Source organism: Nothobranchius furzeri, chromosome 7 (genome assembly GCF_043380555.1).
Source record: "Nothobranchius furzeri strain GRZ-AD chromosome 7, NfurGRZ-RIMD1, whole genome shotgun sequence".
Taxonomy (NCBI): domain Eukaryota; kingdom Metazoa; phylum Chordata; class Actinopteri; order Cyprinodontiformes; family Nothobranchiidae; genus Nothobranchius; species Nothobranchius furzeri.
Genome location: NC_091747.1, coordinates 60,526,791 through 60,546,007, shown reverse-complemented (window position 1 = coordinate 60,546,007; position 19,217 = coordinate 60,526,791). Strand labels below are relative to the sequence as shown.

The 19,217-nt window shown below is 43.9% G+C and overlaps 1 protein-coding gene across 1 annotated transcript in view; it reads left to right on the top strand.

Annotated features, from left to right (window-relative positions):
• Nucleotides 1-19,217, top strand: part of LOC107383081 (cadherin-18) — a 164,207-nt gene that overhangs the window by 126,262 nt on the left and 18,728 nt on the right. The window contains exons 10-11 of the mRNA XM_070553262.1: nt 2,286-2,403; nt 17,446-17,697. Of these exons, the coding sequence (XP_070409363.1) occupies nt 2,286-2,403; nt 17,446-17,697 (370 nt within the window). The remainder of the gene's footprint in view (nt 1-2,285; nt 2,404-17,445; nt 17,698-19,217) is intronic.

The following is a 19,217-nucleotide window of genomic DNA, read 5'->3' as shown; positions in this document are numbered from 1 at the left end:
GAGACCTAAAGGGAGACCCAGGACACGGTGGAGGGACTACGTCTCTCACCTGGCCAGGGAACGCCTTGGGATCTCCCCGGAGGAGCTGGTCTAAATGGCTGGGGAGAGGGAAGTCTGGGCCTCTCACCTTAGGCTACTGCCCGCGCTTCCCGACTCCGGATAAGCGGATGAAAATGGATGGATGGATGGACTTTAGTAGTCAATGGCGTTGAATGAGTTAACCTCTAACCTCTAGCCATTTAACCTTTCTCTTCCCCCCATCCTAACCTTAACTCAGTTTCTCTTTCTAATTTCCCCTTAACCATGTTTGAGAGGAACGATACAACAAGAAACACATTTTTGCACGTGCAAGTGGGTTACGGTTTGGATGGGGGTGAGAGGAAGGCTAAATAGCAAGAGGGTAAAGGTCACAATTCGCTAAAATCTCCGCAGGCGTCGGAAAGCAACGCTCGGGCACAGCGCGTCGCCTCTCGACGGACGATGGACACAAACGCTTGCTCACGCTTCGTCAGTTTCAGCTGCTTCGGGTGTGAGAATGTGTTGTTATTTTTGTGTTTGAGTAAGACCTTACCAACAGATAGCCATTAGGGTAAAAAAAATCCCCGGGAGCACAACCTCCAGCAAAATGACTAACACATCAAATTTTAAGAGCATGTTGTCCTCACGGGCTTCTGTAGAAGGAAACATCACAGCTAATATGGCGACGCTGAAAGACCTGGGCCCGGCACCCAGCAGATTTCATGGAGCCACTGACCTGTAGTGTCAGCGAGTTTCCAGCACCCCCTAAACTGTTTTAATGGTTAGTTAAAATTCCTGTGATAATGGAACAATCCAGAGGTAGCAGCAGCTAATCTGGCTGAGGTGTGATGACTACTTTCCTACAGTCTGTTTGACTCCAGTTTGAACTTCGCAGTTATAAAGGATTTGTTCAGAGGTAAATATTAACACATTGACCTTATTGTTGTTTAAATGAACTTTACTCTAATTAGTTCTGATCAACCAACCGTGACGTTTCTCAGAACTTACCAGCAATTCTCAATCAGTGCTGATATTAAGAAGTATATGTGAGCCATTTTGAAATGCATCATGTGTCAAAGTTATTTTAATAGTTACCGTACTAGTTTACTTTTAATCAATCAGTCAATCAATCAATCAATCAATCAATCAATCAAAGATACTTTATTAATCCCAGAGGGAAATTAGAGTTTCAGTACGCACAATTCAGAGATCAGACATACATGGGCAAGACACATGACAAGAATTGGTGACTGTGGTCATTCGCAACCCTGAGTCGCGCTACCTTAATAGAGATAAGAGGGTAACATGAGGATTGGTTCAGGTGGAGGGAAAAAAGGCACTTCACAGTTACCCTCCCACCAGGTGGGCAGCTTTGCACTGCAAAAAAACACCTCAGACAGAAATGCAACAGACTTCAGACATCACACAACACAAGTGTCCACTAGGTGGGGTGGTGGGGTGGGACTATCCCCACTTCAGTTCCTGCAGCCATGATAAGCAGCACATGTCACCTCAGTGTGGATGGGGGAGGAGCATTGAGGGTTGGAGTGTTGCAGTGACCCTGGATGCTTCAGCGGCCTTCCCGCAGTCCTGCTCAGGCTGGGATAGGAGACAGAGTTGAGTTGCCATAGCCATAGACTGCTGAAAAGCTGCTGTTAGCTTGTACATTCTGTTGGACTGATGAGCTAACGGGGAGTCTGAGTGCTCTAGAAAATCTGCTCTTTTAAACTGCTTCAAATCAAAAAAACATAGCTAATAATCTAATGGTCACTTTTTTCTTTGTTATTTTCTAGTGGTGTGTACCTGTACACAATATGTCAAACAACAGGGGGATAATGTGATTTACGGAAAGCCAAATCGTTTTTAGGTAATTTTTGTGACTACATTTAATAGGAGCATGGCAGCCAACTAGCAGTCAGAGTTTGAACTGCAGCACAGAAAAGAAAGAGTAGACGTTTTCATGAAAATTCTCAATAAAAAAATCAATACACTGCTTTTAAATATCAATTTATTATCATAACATAAGGCACACAGTGATATTGTAGTGTGTTGATCCTTTGTTGCATCCATATTATTCTCAATTAGTTTATTTTACTTTATTGGATAGCCGTTAGCTCATCCGTCCTATAGTCATAACCTGTACTTCTCCAAACCGAGGCCATTTGGGAAGCTACAGCAATACGAGCGTATCACTGTTACACAGAAGCACACTTCACCGCGGCACACAGGTCCTTTTAAAGTCAGTGTCTCCTCTTTGTGTCCTCCAGGTGATCCAGACCGTCACAGCGGTGGATAAGGACGACTTTGCCAACGGACAGAGGTTTTCCTTCGCTCTGCCCAGCCACCTCCCGGTTAATCCCAACTTCACCCTGAAGGACAATGAAGGTAATTAGAGTAATCAATATGTTTGTTAGCATTTCTTATGAGTTTCTCACCGCTCCACTAACAAACCCACAAAGCTCACATTTCCAAGATCCAAAAAGTTGCTCTGAGTACGTTCGAGGGGCAATAACAGTACCAATACATGAAGTGGGCGTGGCAAGCGTGAGGAATCCAGTCTGAGATGAACACAAGAGTCCTAGAGCTTTAGCGTGTTTGCGCATTGTGTTGAAAAATGGATTACCCGCCCATCCGCTGCCGCTCTCCACCTCCTGTGTGTTCGACTCTGCCTGCCTATGGCCAGCAGTGAGCGTTGCCACGGCAACGGTTCCAGTGTCAGGTGAATACCTAGCTCTGGGGTGTTCTGCAATCACAGGGCTTTTATAAGCTCTCAGCCAGAAGATCTCACGGTCGCCCGCTGAGGAGAGGAGTTCACGGCTCTGTGGATGCCACGGAGCAGAGTAAAAACAGACGGGAAGGTCGCCTGAGAGACGTGAAGGGGAAAATCAGTGGTAATAGAATACAGCTCTTTCTAGCTTTCTGTCCAATTGCTTCTCTTCCTAAGCCTCCGCCCGTCTGCTTTTACCACACCGAGCCGCCGAGGCAAGTTTTGCCGCATTCTTTTGAGAGGCATCCCTCGCCTCCTGATTGTTCCCAAGGAACAGGTGAATCAAACAAGGCGAGGGCTGCTCTGAAGGAACCACTTATCTTTAAAACTGAGAAATATTTTGTAGAGAACAAATGCACCTAGAATAGGTAATTGGGCCCCAGTTTCATACATAATAACCTCTGGCGAGTCTGAAGTCTGCTAACAAACATACCAAAATAGATGCTTTTTAGAAGAGAAGACTGAGTTGTTTACTTTATCATTCGTTTTATTTGGATTGCAAACCATTATCGTTATAAAATCTCTAAATCCTTAAGGAACCCAAACACTTCACTTCTTGAAAATTAGGAATTTTTAACGACCCAAAGCCTCCAGCTAGATGTTTCTTATCCAAACTGTTTGAAGGCTGGTGCTTCGGCTTTTCTCTGCGGGTGTGATTATGATTGTGCTGTGTAAACATTTGCCAAGCACACCTTTTTTTTTAGTTAGCTCTCATTTTACATTCAAAAACATTTTGCCAATTTGCCGTATGCTTTGTCAAGGACAAAGAAAACTGGCCAATAATAATTTTGCCTTGCTTGCGGCAACAGGTCGTGTGGTACAAAAGTAAAGAGGATGGAGAAATGAACCTTTCACGGTACCGTTCTAAACAAAGAGCTTCACTTCGAATAGCTAGGAGTCAAACTTGTTTTGGTCAAATCTTTAAAAAAACATTTTAAGTCTGTTAGTACAGAAAATATCTCAAGCTACTTTTTTATTTTATTACAAATAACTCGTTATTACAGTGAAACATATTTATCAACTTACAGAGCATGACTCATCTTCTGTCATCATCTAGAATCTTCTGGTGCTGATCCCTAGCTGACAAAAGGCACAAAACTCACGAACGGTAGTGAGAAAGCCACTTGTTTTATTTTGAAAACTAGCTGCAGTAACCAAATCTGACCACAGGATGTCATTTTTACATAGTTCACCTTTAATGTCAAGGCCAAAGAACTGTTGGAATCACTTCACAGTCAGAGCATTTGTTGGGAATGAATCCAGCTCCAAATTTTAAAAAGTAACAGAGTAATAGTGTTTATTTTTAATTTTTGCTAACGTCATTTAGGTCTGATGTTTGTCTTGAATCGGGTTGACTCCAACAGTTTATGAAAAATGTTCAAAGATATTTTGCGATTATTTTGCTCTTTAAATATTTGTGAGGAATAAGCCTCATCCTTTAACCCAATACTTCTAAAATGGACATTTTCTAAGGATGTGAACATTTGGGCCGGTATCGATATCCAATATTAATACTGCTGTTAGAACTGAGAAATAGCACTTATTGAACATGGAAATAAACATCGATCCAATACAGATCGGCTAATACTGATTTATCTGTGAAAAACTTACAGCGGCCAGTACCGATGTTGATGCGGACACATCGCGCTGCCCAGCTTAGCTCCATTTTTGTGTTTTCTAATGTCAGTTGGCTGGAGAAGCCACCTTGAATTGGGTTTACCCCAACAGTTGCTCAGTTGCAGATGTTCATCCAGTTTTTCCTTTTTTGACTTTCAAAACAATGAATCAGGTGGTTGAAGAAATAAAAGCATCAATTCAATTCGGTTTATTTATATAGCGCCAAATCACGACAAGAGTCGCGTCAAGGCACTTCGTAAAGTAAACTTTCAGTTCATCAAGCAAATCAGTTAAAGGAACCAGCAGAGTCACTGACTAGTGACAATACAGGCAAAACACTTTATTTCTAAGCTTTATAAATCATTATACTGGGACCTTTTTGTTTTCACTGCTAGGATTAGAGTGAAGAAGTGTGTGTGTGTGTGTGTGTGTGTGTGTGTGTGTGTGTGTGTTTTTATTTATAGATTTGTATCAGCAGTCAGGTCTGCAGGCGGGTGTCTGACAGGTCGGTATTTTCTCGAGAACATGGTGGACATGATCTGCTCTGAGTGCTCCGTTGAACTAAACCCCTGAAACGCCAGCACACCTTTCATAACGCCGAAAACTGTCGAAATGTTTTCCACTCATGCAAAAAGTTGTAAAGTTAATTCCAACAAATTCATCGAAGTCCAAGTACACAAGGAGGAGGACTGATTAGAGTTACTGAGCCTTATTTTGTGTTTTAGCTCCCATGGCATGGTCACGCATCAGCTCTTGTTTCTCTCTGATTAGATAATTTCACATAATCCTTTGCAGGGTGGGCGGATTAAACCACCAAATAGTTCCTGAGCACGACCACAGCTGCAGTTCACCATGCCCCACGGGGATGGGTCACATGCGGAGATGAATTTCACCAGTGTCTGATGACTAGAAGTACTTTAACTTCATATGTGACCAGCTCTCTTATGTGTGTTTTGGGTCATTGTCCTGTTGAAACATCCAACTACGTCCAAGTTTCAACAATCTAGTACAAGTTTAGTTGGTTTTGAAGAATTTTGAAATACGTTTCCTTTTTCCACATCATCATGCTGCCACCACCATGTTTGACAGTTGGAACAGTGTCCTTTGCCTCACCTTGACTCCACCAAACATAATTCCTGATACTGTGGAAAAATAATGCAGATTGTATCCCATTTGACCAATGTTTTTGTCTAGAAGAAGTCCATGTTGGCAGCTGCAAGGTTCAGTCAAGTTTGAAGGCATCTTGTTTTGGAGTGTTTATGCTAAACGTGACTCTTACCGGTTCGTGGGGGGTTGTTTTTGTTCCCAAGAAAGCATCTCTTTTGTTAGATGATGCAAAATGCTATGTACTATTTGTAGTGGAGGCAAATTAATGATTTTATTTGTTTTGACCAGGAAGATGTAATATTCTATATAAATATAAAATATTAACCTGCTAGGTCTTTATTGTGATTATTAAGAAGATTCTAGGATTTAATTCAGAAGATCTAGGTTCTTTGCTTTTTCAGTGATCAACCACACTTCGTGTGACTTCAAGAAAGATTCAAGTTTATAAAAGTAAGAATTTATTTTACAAACAATTAAAACATGACTAATTAACTAAGCATTTACTGTGAGTGGGTGTAACTAAACGTGATGAAGGAACCTATGTGTTAACGCCATGTCAGTCAGAGCTTCCTTATCAAAGTAAGCTGAGTTCTGGTGAAAAGAATTTGGTTTGCTCTAAGCTATTAAGTTCTTATCATCAGAAGAACAGCAGACGCAATCTGTCATGTCTACTTTACCCATTTTGGAGAGACCCTCTTGGTGGATCTGAAAGTCGCAGGGGTCAGCTGACCTCTGGCACCGGAGGGCTGTAGAATACCGTGGTACCGACTCTTCAGTCCAGAGATGTCTCGGGTCACAACAGCTGGATGGAACCATGCGTCTGGCGGACTCTTAAGGAGTCTAACGATCTTAGCTTTGTTTCTGCAGGAACTGTTTGCTCATCAGCTTTGCAGGTGCAAAAAGGTTTTGACGACGTGTCAAAATATTTGATGGTTAAAGAGGTTTTTCTACAGATGGCCGGTCTGACTGATTCTCTAGAACTGTCAAATCACTCAGAATGTTCTAGTTTTAAGGTTTAGCTGTTATTATTTGGACAGCCAATCAGAGGCTGACAAATTCTCATGCATCGTTCCACAAATGTGGAATGACCTTCCAAGCACTACCAGAACAGGGGCTTCCTTCTCAATTTTCAAGAAACTCCTGAAGACCCTGCTCTTCAGAGAGCATCTTCTAAACTAGCACCCTCCCCGCACCCGTCCCCCCTCTCTACTGTCCACTCCTTGTTCCCGCCTCTCCATGATTGATGTCAAGTTGTTGTTGTTGTTGTTGTTAGCCTCAAGGGCAACATGCTGGTTATCACTTGTAAGTCGCTTTGGACAAAAGCGTCTGCTAAATACATAAACATAAGTTTGGAGATATTTTACCAAGACAACTCAGAAACACACCCTCTGATATCAGAAAGCCTGACTGGTTAAAGAGGCAAGTTATGTTATTGCTACTTACAATCTCGAATCTTTTATTTTGAATCCATTCCACAGTTTTCAATGGTACACTCAATCCAAATGTGTTTCACACATTTGTACTTTACCAGAATGTTTCATCTATCGTGTAATTTCCATTTTGTATTTTGTAATTTGTATTTTGTAATTTGAATTTCTTTTATTGTTGATTTATTCAATATATTTACATACAACTGTACAATGTTCAGCGCTTTGGGCTTCCTGACAGGGTTGCGGAAGGCGCTTTATAAATAAAGCTTTGATTGATTGATGTGTTGTAGTCTAACTTAGCCGTACATGTTACTGTAGATGCAGGTGTGGGACCTTGTCGTCAAAACATGTTGAACACATGGCAGGTTCTAGTGGACAACACAACATAACATCCATTCAGTGAGCACAGATTAACGAAGCATTTCATTATACTATATAATGATTGTAAGTAGCAATAAACAAACATTTATTTAATGATTAGATTACAAGTCATGGAAGAAGTTCACTTTGATTCAGTAAATCATTCTTGAATTTAGCAACTGGAGTTCTTCTTTCTTGTGGAGGCAGACGGATGGGACCTTGGGGAAAGAAAGTTATTGTTTATCTTTCAGACTTGTGAGTCCCAGCTGGTGTGAAGGCAGACTCATTTTAAAAGGAACACACGCGCAATGTTGTGTCTCCTTTCTGAACCGTTGTTTAACAGATGGTGAAAGGTCGGGCTGTACCTAAACCGATCATTGCTGGACGCTACATATTTAATCAAGATGCATCCATTCCTTTGGTCTCTCGTTCCACTGAAACCTTTTATGACCACGTGCTATGTGTTGACTCAACAAAACAACATATTTGTTTATTTGTCCAAACGGAGGAGAGACAGCTGCTCGGAAAAGCCTCCGGCTCATTTTTATGACCAGAGAGCAGCTCCACTGGAGCATTTAAATCCCTCGATCAAGATCACACGCTGGCTAGCTTCATCCAGAGGAGGCAGTTCATTGTTGAGGATCGCCCACTCTTAGATGCTCACAGGACTCATTATGCATTCAGCTGCTTATCCGAGGAGAGAAGTGTCTTCATCAGGCCTAAAAGCAGCGATGACTGAATACAATTTATCACCGACCTAAATGAAACGTCACTCTTTCCCCCTCTGCTTCCTTATCGGCATAAACCTCTTGAAAACCCAAAGCTGCAGTCCCCAGACACGACGTGGCCTCGGCCCTCACTTGGAGGCTGCGTTCGCACTTGAACTAAAAAAAGGAATAAATGCAGGCACGATGCGGCGTACTGTTGACTCCTGTGTCTGATAATTAAAGTAAGCTCTTCACACTCCAAGCAGCTTCTTTCATTGCTGTTGTTGCAGACTAACAGTTGGTTGCAGCTCTGTGCCAGGGCCTAATACCTCCCTCTGTTGTTGTGCATCTGAAGAAATCCCTCTCAGTCACTCACACCACTAACTCTCTTATGACCTCCTTTCCTCCTCACTTACAGTTTGCTCACAAAGGATCTTCCTCAAACTTCCATTTTTCCTGGCTTTGAGTACACGTTTCTTTTAATAACAAAGAACTTTTCGTCTGAGACCTCGTTTAAGCTGCAGCGGTTAAATGGACTACTATACCTGCAGCCGATTCATCCTTTTTTAAATAATAATCCTGATTTTTTTCCCTTCTTTTTTTTAAGAGCCCATTAGCTAAATTGCCGGGTCGATTTCAGAACATTTCAGTACTTATTCATATCAGAGATCTTCCTGGCTATTATCTTGTTGCTCTTGATGCTTTTCTTCCTCACAGAGACCTGGAACAGCACCTGCTCTTGTTCACTAAATCAGATAAGTGCGACGGCTGGGTGTCAGTTTTAGCTGTAATGAAAGAGCAATCTTTGTGAAATGGACGCCGGAACATTTTTAACTTGTGCATGTGTTGATGCAGGTGGAGCGCTACAGTAAGTGTGGGTCAAACAGTGTTACAGACACCATTAAAGCAAAAAAACAAAAAACAAAGGGGATGTTCTGCTCAGCTGCTTTGGGAAATCACTTACCCCCAAATTTCACTACCTCCGCTACGCTCCGCTCCGGTCCGCCCCCGCCTTCCGCAGCCGCTCGCTTCCGAACTCAATTTTTACTGGTACCCGCTCTACAACGGCTCCGCTCCGGTGCGGAGACCTGAGGGGGGCAAACAAGCATGCGCGGGACTTTCGAGATCTTGCGATACAGTCCGAACGAAAAATGCGGAAGTTAGATCCAAACACCCGTTGTGTGGGAGAAGCATCGGCATGAACTGTTTAATCTGCCCATCATTTGTGTTGAGAGATCAGCAGTGTTTGGATCAACAAAGTGTGACTACTTTGGTAGTAGAAACTGTATTTATGGCTTACTTTTGTGCATTTAAACTTCAGCCGCCATTGATAGTTGTTAAAAGTTGTTAAACCTGTGCATATGAAACAAAAAACGCCTTTTGTTTATCGATTTATTGTGAAAAACGGAAATTGTGCTTGCTCCTTTTCCTGTTGGGCAGTTGTGATTTCTGTCCATTGACTGTGGAGGTGCTCCGGCGTCCGGCGAAAATAGGATCGATTCTATTTTTGCCGGACGCCGTAACAGAGGGCGGCGCACGGCGCCGCACTGCCGGAGCACGGCCACAGTAGTGGAATAGCTCTGATTGACTACAACTGGACCGATTTTGCTCCGGCGTTCGTGTCGGAGCGGAGGTAGTGGAATTTGGGGGTTAGTGTCAGGACCTCTTCTGCTGAAGTCCCTTTAAACACATCGAACTCAGCTGCACCTACCTTACTGAGAGTGAAAATTGAACGCCTCTGATCTTATCTGCCACATTTGATGACATTTACTCCTCAAAGGCCAATTAAGTTGAAGCTACGGTGTCTAAATAATCCACATGCTTATATTGATCAATTGATTTCTGAAAAGAGGACATCAGAATTCAGTTAATCAGCCTTTCTGCTGTCGAGCCATACGTGGGGATGTTTAATTACCTATTTTCATGCACACTTCTCTGGCTGCAGTTGCCGTGCTTGTGGATTGTCGACGCTTGTGATCTGTTGAAAATGCACGATTTGTGTTCAGGGTGGAGGAGCGAGTCACATGGTTTTATGGAAAGGAGCTAAAGTGGCAAAGACTGGAGCGACTTTAAGTTTGTGATTCTCTAAAACAGCCATTTTCAAAAATGAAATGAACCAGAACGGTAAAACTTGTTTTTGTTTTTTCTGCAAAAATGTGCTTGAATATGTTGCTAAATGAATGAAAAATAGATGTGAAAACTAAACACGTTCCAAACTGGAATTTGCCAGCGAACCTTAATATGCCGAAACAAGCTGGCAGAACATTATTTTGTTTCTGACCAGGCAGCACATAGTGATCCATCATCAACGCTTGGCAGGCTCAGTAATGAGTCAGGATAAGCCTTACTGATTTTAGAGGTTTCCTTTAATATAAGCTGTAACACACATTTCTATTGTTGGATTTTATGCATGTAAGTCTTTATGTCAACACAAGATTGTTATTTTGTAAATAAAAAACTGAATTGTAAACATATGAGAGCAGCAGGAGATCGCTTCAATGTTCTTGTATCCATTTAAGCTTTTTAGTAACCATACCTGTTTCAGTCCATGACTATTTACTTCTCTGGCTCTCTCAATGTCCCTCAGCTAAATGTGTTTTTAAAGTAATGTGCTTTTTTAAAATGGTGCAGATGCACATTCTTTGGAATGCAATTTAATGTTTCTTCTGAAGGTTTTTAACAGCTTGAGTTAGATGACTAAATTACATTATCTTGACATTAAAGGTGTGGAACACTGAATAATCGTCGTTGTCGTCGTCGTCTTCCTCCACTTATCCGGGTCCGGGTCACGGGGGCAGCATCCCAACTAGGGAGCTCCAGACCGTCCTCTCCCCGGCCTTCTACACCAGCTCCTCCGGCAGGACCCCAAGGCGTTCCCGGACCAGATTGGAGATGTAACCTCTCCAACGTGTCCTGGGTCGGCCCTGGGGCCTCCTGCCGGCAGGAAATGCCCGAAACACCTCCCCAGGGAGGTGTCCAGGAGGCATCCTGACCAGATGCCCAAACCACCTCAACTGACTCCTTTCGATCCGGAGGAGCAGCGGTTCTACTCCGAGTCCCTCCCGAATGTCCGAGCTCCTCACCCTATCTCTAAGGCTGAGCCCGGCCACCCTACGGAGGAAACTCATTTCGGCCACTTGTATCCGCGATCTCGTTCTTTCGGTCATTACCCAAAGCTCATGACCATAGGTGAGGATTGGGACGTAGATCGACCGGTAAATTGAGAGCCTGGCTTTCTGGCTCAGCTCCCTCTTCACCACGACAGATCGGCTCAGCGTCCGCATCACTGCAGACGCCGAACCAATCCGCCTGTCGATCTCCCGATCCCTCCTACCCTCACTCGTGAACAAGACCCCGAGATACTTAAACTCCTCCACTTGAGGTAGGACCTCTCTCCCGACCCAGAGGTGGCAAGCCACCCTTTTCTGGTCGAGAACCATGGTCTCAGATTTGGAGGTGCTGATCCTCATCCCAGCCGCTTCACACTCGGCCGCGAACCTACCCAGCAAGAGCTGAAAGTCAGAGCTGGATGAAGCTAGGAGGACCACATCATCCGCAAAAAGCAGAGACGAGATTCTCCTGCCACCAAACTCGACACACTCCACACCACGGCTGCGTCTAGAAATTCTGTCCATAAAGGTAATGAACAGAACCAGTGACAAAGGGCAGCCCTGGCGGGGTCCAACCCTCACCGGGAACAGGTCCGACTTACTACCGGCTATGCGGACCAAACTCACGCTCCTCTGGTAAAGGGACTGAATGGCCCTTAATAGGAAGCCACCCACCCCATACTCCTGAAGCGTCCCCCACAAGGTGCCCCTGGGGACACGGTCATAAGCCTTCTCCAAATCCACAAAACACATGTGGATTGATTGGGCAAACTCCCATGTTCCCTCCATCACCCATGCAAGGGTATAGAGCTGGTCCACAGTTCCACGGCCAGGACGAAAACCACATTGCTCCTCCTCAATCTGAGATTCAACTATCGATCGGACCCTCCTCTCTGAGACGTGTCAACCACGACAGCTCTACAACATCCATAGCCTTGAGATACCCAGGACAAATCTCATCCACCCCCGGGTCTCCGCCGCTGTGTAGTTGTTTGACTACCTCAGCAACTTCAGCCCCCGAGATTGGACAGTCCATCCCCAGGTCTCCCGGCTCTGGTTCCTCCTCGGAATGCGCGTAGGTGGGATTGAGGAGCTCCTCAAAGTATTCCTTCCACCGTCCGACTATAGCCCCAGTTGACGTCAGCAGCTCCCCATCCCCACTGTAAACAGTGTGAGCGAGTTGCTGCCTTCCTCTCCTGAGGCGCCGGACAATTTGCCAGTACCTCTTTTGTTTGGAGTGATTAAACCGAAGACTAGCTAGCCAAACAAGTTTTTACCAAAGACTACACAAGGAGAAGAGAATAGTATAAACTCAAAAGAGTCTACACTACCCTGGACCTTCTCAAAGAACTGTGGGCAGGAGAGCAGCCTTTAACAGCTGCCCATGATTTACCAATTACACACAGCTGAGACAGGTGAGGCAGAAGCCACAGAGGCCATCTTGTGGCCGAAAAGGGGAAGGGCACGTAACACACGCTTCTTGCATTTTAGCTCGTTTGGGATTTGTGGCTTCAGTTGAGGTATTATTTCAGCCTTTCCAATGTTAATCAGCTGCTCCCGATTGTAAACCAGTTTGTTGCCATGGTTACACATCATAACAAATGCTCAAAAAGTGAAATAAGCTTAAAAAAATAGCAGTAAAAATCCTCCAAGCTTCACAGCACCAGAAACCGAAAAGTAAAGTGTCCAAAAAATACAGTTTTTCTTGAGAAACTAGAAGTTTTACCAAGAAAAGGCAAAACTTACATATAGTCAACAGAGCTACTCCAACATGCAGCCGCCCAGAACAGCACAGTTCCAGAATATGGATAATATCTTGACTCATGACGGGGAAGGCTGTTGTTGGTTTAGCGTCCAGGAAACAGCAGAGAACGTCTCGGCTAGTAGAAGCTAACCGTTAGCATTAGCAACTCCACCACACAGCAAAAGTCCTCCAGGCTTGTGTCATTTGTGGAGATAAATCATCAATGTTGCAGAGCAAACAGAGTCGGTGGTAGAGTATTGTTGCTGTTGGCCAGTCAGAGGAGAGATGTCCAAATATCAGGAAGTACTGTCGTCTAAAGCTACATTTTCCTCCAGCTGACAGAAAGAGGCACTTCTGGGCTACCCCACACATATATAAATGTTTTTTTCCCCTCATAATGCCACAGCTCCTTATGGGAACCCAGAGGAGCAGATTTCCATCAGCAGCACCCACAAACACCCACCAGGGTTGACAAGGAAAGCAACAAAGTGCACGTGTAGGCAAGTGTGAAGTCTAGAGAAGTGGCTCTGCTTTTTGCTGTTGATTCATTTATTTTAATGTTACTGAGAGTCAGATGTATAGAAAAGAGATTTGTATCTCTCTTTTGATAAATACACAGAAGATGGTAAATAAAAAGTAATCCTTTTGTTGTTTGAAATAAATATATTCAAACACTCTATGATTGGTCCCAATTGTATGAAGATATTATCTCAAAAATATTACCTTCACATTGTTCTGAATTATCTAATTGCTTTCAAATAAAACACAATATTTATACATCAAAGCATGCAGATCAGCTAGGGATGATCTGCATTCACTTTAGAAAGCAATCAGGGAATTACAGACACTTGTGCGGTTTCCACTTTGACCTAAACCCCATCAACCCTATCTTCTTCACTCGGTTTATTTATTTGTTTGTTTCATTTATTCATTATTTGTTCATTTTTTCCACAGACAGTTATGGAGTCATATCATCTGCTGCTGAGCGCTTGCATCACGCATCAGGCATTATGCCTCTTCATGTCTGAGCTAAAGGAGAACTATAAACTAGGCTTAAAGCTTGGTTTATGCTTGACGCATCCGCGAGGTCCGCACGGCTCCGCGCGGCGAAATTGCGTCATTTTAACAACCACGCCCCTCCACCGCGCCTCCGCACGGCCTAAAATTTCCGCAACGCGCACCTAGGAAAATTTCTAACCACACGGATTGTCGGACGCGGAAAAACATGGCGGACTGCAAGAACTAGTATGGCAGCGGTTCGTAAATACAGACATTTGTATGATTCAGCTCTCAGAGATCACCGTGATCAACGTGTTGTTAATAATTCTTGGAGAGAAATAGCTCGCACTGTCGGAAAAGACGAGGACGCTGTTAAAAATGCTGAAAAGCCATGTCGTAAACAGCAGTCATTTTTACTTCTACTATGGTGTAGTGTTGGATGCATGCCGTAGAGCTCCATGCTGCCCCCTACAGTTTGGGAGAATATTGGCTCACCGCAGAGACAAGCCGCATGAACCATAAACGCTGCGAGTTGTGAAACGCGTTCCATCCGTGAGCCGCATCACCAAGCGGAAAGTGAATGCTTCAAGCATAAACCAAGCTTAAGTCAGTATAGGTTACCATAGTGACCCTAATGAGCTAGTTCCAGTAGTTTTAACATTCTGTTGAGCATGACTCGTTTAGTACTGTTTAAACATAAAAAGTCGGCTTTTGCGCCGGTTTAGATGTTTAGATGTTTAGATGTCATGAAGTTGATGATGCAGTTCCAGCCAGCAGCTGCACTGGCATCCAAAAGATGTCGTTTTGAAGATTTTCCAGTCAAACTTCTTGAAAAACAAAAAGAGAAGCGACTGGAATGTGTAAGTGACACAAAAGTTATGCATGTGACAGTTCTCATCGAGCTGATGCATTTGGAAAGAAGTGAAAAAGGAGGCCATTTGCCAGTGCTGGCTTAGCGTGCTCAGTGCAAAGAGGAAATCCACAGGGCTGAGTGGAACCGCGCATGTCATGCATACTAACCAGACAGCCATCAAAAAGGAATATTCACTGGTACTTAAAATAATGTAGCTAAAGTGAATTATTTTAAATAAAATGGGAGGTTTTCAGTCTCATTGTGGGTTTGTGGATGCAGATGGCCAACAGCACACTCCTCTCCTCCCAGCTGTGACGAGACGTGGGTTCACGTGAATTACCATACCCTAATGGATACGATTTTCCTCACCATAATCAACACAGACCCGTGTTGCTGTGGCTCTGTACTTGTACATGCCAGGATTCACAGAGCTGTTCCTTTGTCGGCTCAGTCTCTGTCATCAACCTTTTGACACTCTGTTTTTTCCCTCAGACATACAACCCCCACTTACCCCCCCTCCTCTGTCATCTTTAAATTCCCACCCCTCCTCCTCTCAGTTTGCATCTCTCTCTGTTTTCTCACTGAACCCCTCTACCCATCTGCGTGCCGACACGGCGATAGGGCAAATCTGACTTAATAAAGCTTGAAGTACGTGTTGTCTTTCCAGCTGTCGATCATTCTAATTATTCGTAGATGGAGCAGAGACTGGAGTGGGAGGTGAGGTCTCAAGAGCAGCGGCTTGAACGTTCAGCGCAGCGGAGGTGTTTTCACTGGGTGGAAAGAAAGGGTTGCCCTTGTGCACGATTCAGCATTTTCACAACTGAAATAGTACATATAAGAGTGTGAAGTTTTAGATAGTAAGTGGAGTTATTCAAGCCTGATTCATCTCACCACACAGTTTGAAGGAATGCTGGTGCTTTTCAGAACGACATTCTCACCAGTTTGTAATTTTATGTCAACTTTATACACCTGAACGTTCTGGGGCTTCTGGTAGTCATGTGTCAGTTTTCTTTTATTACAACACACACTACCCCATTTGCAAACCAGCTCCATGAGCCGCTCCAGTCACCGCGTCTCGTTATTGGCGCTATTTAAACCAATGTTGTAAAATGACTTCTGCCCAGCCCAGATGTGCTCACTTGTGCACCCGTGAGCCGTGGTGCCGCTGGAACGCGTCTGACCTCTGACAGACACACTCTGAACTTCAGATCTTCAGCGCGCTGTCAATAGCCTGAATGGGAATCATTTCTTGTTATTTTGTTACATCCACAATGTTGTGTGTGTGAGGTTTACAACGTCAGAACACCTGCATGAGACAGGTGTTAATTACAATCTGCCAGAATGACTCGCCACCTTCAGATTCCTCCAACACCATTAAAAATGATCAAATACGGAACATATCGGCGTGCGCAGGCCAGAGTGCTGAAGCTCGGTGCATTGTTATTATGAAGCTAGGGCACATGTGGAGGACACACACACACACACACACACACACACACATACACACACACACACACACACACACACACACACACACACACACACACACACACACACATACACATACACACACACACACACACACACACACACACACACACACACACACACACACACACACACACACACACACACACACACGCACACACACACACACATGCGCAAAAATATACTTGTTTTCAATTACATTTATTGTGCCCACTTACTTTTTCTTTGGCCCACCCACAAATGAGTTTCTACGCTAATGGTGACATATGACAGACTACTCTGAGCTCCGCAGCCATTACACTTTTCACCTGGCGCACCCCCTAGCGGCAGCTCCACACTTTGTGAATCCCTGCCTTAGAAAATGCTCTCAAGTGTTTGATTTCCCACAGTAATCGCTTTGCCCGAGCATTTCTGTTCAAGTGTTTGACGTGCTCGTTAAGAATCCTATTGGGAATGAAAAAAACGGAGTTGTGCCGTTACCATGGTGACCCTCATTAACCTTTGGCAGTAGCTTTAGCATCACTTGTGATCTTGGTTTACTTCTTATACAGTTCAGATGGGATTACAAACTCAGATTATGACAATAATAAGCATCAAATTACTTGACAATGTGATGTGTGTTGGTATTTAGGATGGTAGCTCCACTCTTAAATGAAGGTAATGTGTGATATTAGATTATATATCTTGGATTTAAAGTTTAAAAAATCCAAGAAACATACAGAAGTTAAATGAATAATCATAATGAAACTGATTGCTAATTAACCATTCAGAATGGATGCCTGTGGAAAAGAAACATGTGAAAAAAGCATTTATACTATAACCAAAAACAAAGCAGTCTTGTTGTGCAGTTATTTGCTTTTTTTTGCTTTTACTTGTCATAAGATTTCCATCAAAAGGCCAATTTTACTTGCTCTTTTTTCCATGTTGTTCTCATGCCTGTTTACATGACACAGCGCGTTCTGAGAAGTGCTTTCAAAGGCCAAGGCAAACTGTTCTCCTGCAAAACATGAAAATAAGTAAATGAATCAATTTTCAAATTAATTTTCTTTGGCACATCAAGGAAAGAAGAAAGCATCTAAAAATCCAGCTCCGGCAAAAACTGCATTCGTAGCGGTTGGCTGTTGCAGATTATTCTTCTCATATATTTCTGTTTAGTCCTTATTGATATACCAAGAAGTTTGTATTTTACTGACAAAAAATGCAAAATTATTCACAAAAGTCGTCTCCCAACACTTTTTATTGCAGACAGCACAGCCAGCATTATTGCCAGGCGACGGCGTTTCAACCACCTGACCCAGGAGCTTTATGAGCTGCCCGTCGTGGTGTGGGATGGCGGGGAGCCATCACTGAGCAGCACCAGCACCCTGACCCTGCGAGTGTGCCCATGCCAGCGTCACGGCAAGATCCGAATATGCCAAGGCGAGGCGTTCCTCTCCTCAGCGGGTCTCAGCACGGGGGCTCTGATTGCCATCCTGCTGTGCATCATCATTTTGCTTGGTGAGTTTGGGCTGCTGCTGCGGGGACTGGAGCAGGGAGGATCTGCATGGGGCAAATGTCCTTAGGCCGCGGATGGAGGAGGTGGACCGGAATGGATCAAGGGAAAGTGGAGGGGTTGAGAGGGTATGACAAGGGCGAGCGAAGAAGGGAGGGATGAATAGACATGTGGGGACGGTGGCAGAATTTAAAATGTGAGAGTAGCATGGACGTAATTTTGGGGGGGGGGGGACAGGGGGGACATGCCCCCCCCACTTTTTCCAAAGTCAAGTTTTGACCCCTGCACTTTTTACTATCCAAAAACAATATTATGCTATATTAAATTGATACTGGTTGAGCTCTAGGACCAAGTGGAAAACAACCATTTGTGTTGAAGCCTGTTTCCCATTAGAACATACTGTAAAGATACCCCCCCCCCCCCCACTTCTAAAGTGAAAATTACGTCCTTGGAGAGTAGCGAGCTAAAGGGTAAGAAAGAAGGACTTAAAAGCAGGATACAGAGGAATGAGACTGGATGAAAGGTGACTAGAAAGTCGATGTTGAGGTCAGTGACTGGAAATAATGGGTCAGAAAGTATCATGAAGCTAAAAACAAGTACTGTGTTGCTGCCCCCTGGCATTCAAGAGAAATAAGGAGGAGAGCTTCGACGGGTGCAACTTTATATTTGCGTCAGGCTGTAGATGCACACATCTCATTCCCAGAATCTCACCGAGCGCCTGGTGTCACTCACTGTGCAAACGCCGTCAAAACTGAAAATACATAATTTGCAAATTAATGTCAATCGCTGACAAACATCAGGAGCAACAAACGGAAACAAAGAACAGATACCTTGCTCCTCTTGCCATGGAGTGCAAAGTTATGTCACGCAGAGGCTTGGCACGGCAAGACCATAGACTAAATGTAGAAGCGTTTGTTAGGGCGACACGTTCTTATTTAATCAATTTTAGTCTAAATACCCTCACTTACCTGGAAGTTTGGTCTGCTGCAAAACGCCAAGCCAGGTGGAATGCTAACGCCACGTCCACATCCGGGTTAACGCCCACTTATATGCAACTGAATGAGTGACGTTGACAATCCGCCTGCTCGCAGCCATTTACATGCTGAGATGGAAGCAATCTATGTTTCAGGCATTTCCGATCAGAAACACTCTGGAATGGGACTTAAATCTAATCTGTTGGCAGTGTACACACTTACAGGCAGGTGAGGATTATCCTGTGTTTTCATACACTGTTTATAATCACAGGGCACATCAATTCTTCCATGGAAATCTTATGGATTCCTGCAGTGACTGTCTGAGTGGATCAATGCCTTCTGCTATGGTGTGAATAATTATTAGGCGGGTTCATTACAAAATGTGAAATGAGGCAAAACTGTAAAGTCAGTAATGGAGAGGAGGCTCAATTATATTCAAAATCACATTAAAACCACTAAAGGAATAAAACCAAGCAAGGATGACACGTAAAGTTTAGTTTAGCTGTGTTTTATTCTGATTTCCAGTGGGGATGTCGTATCTTAGTGCTACG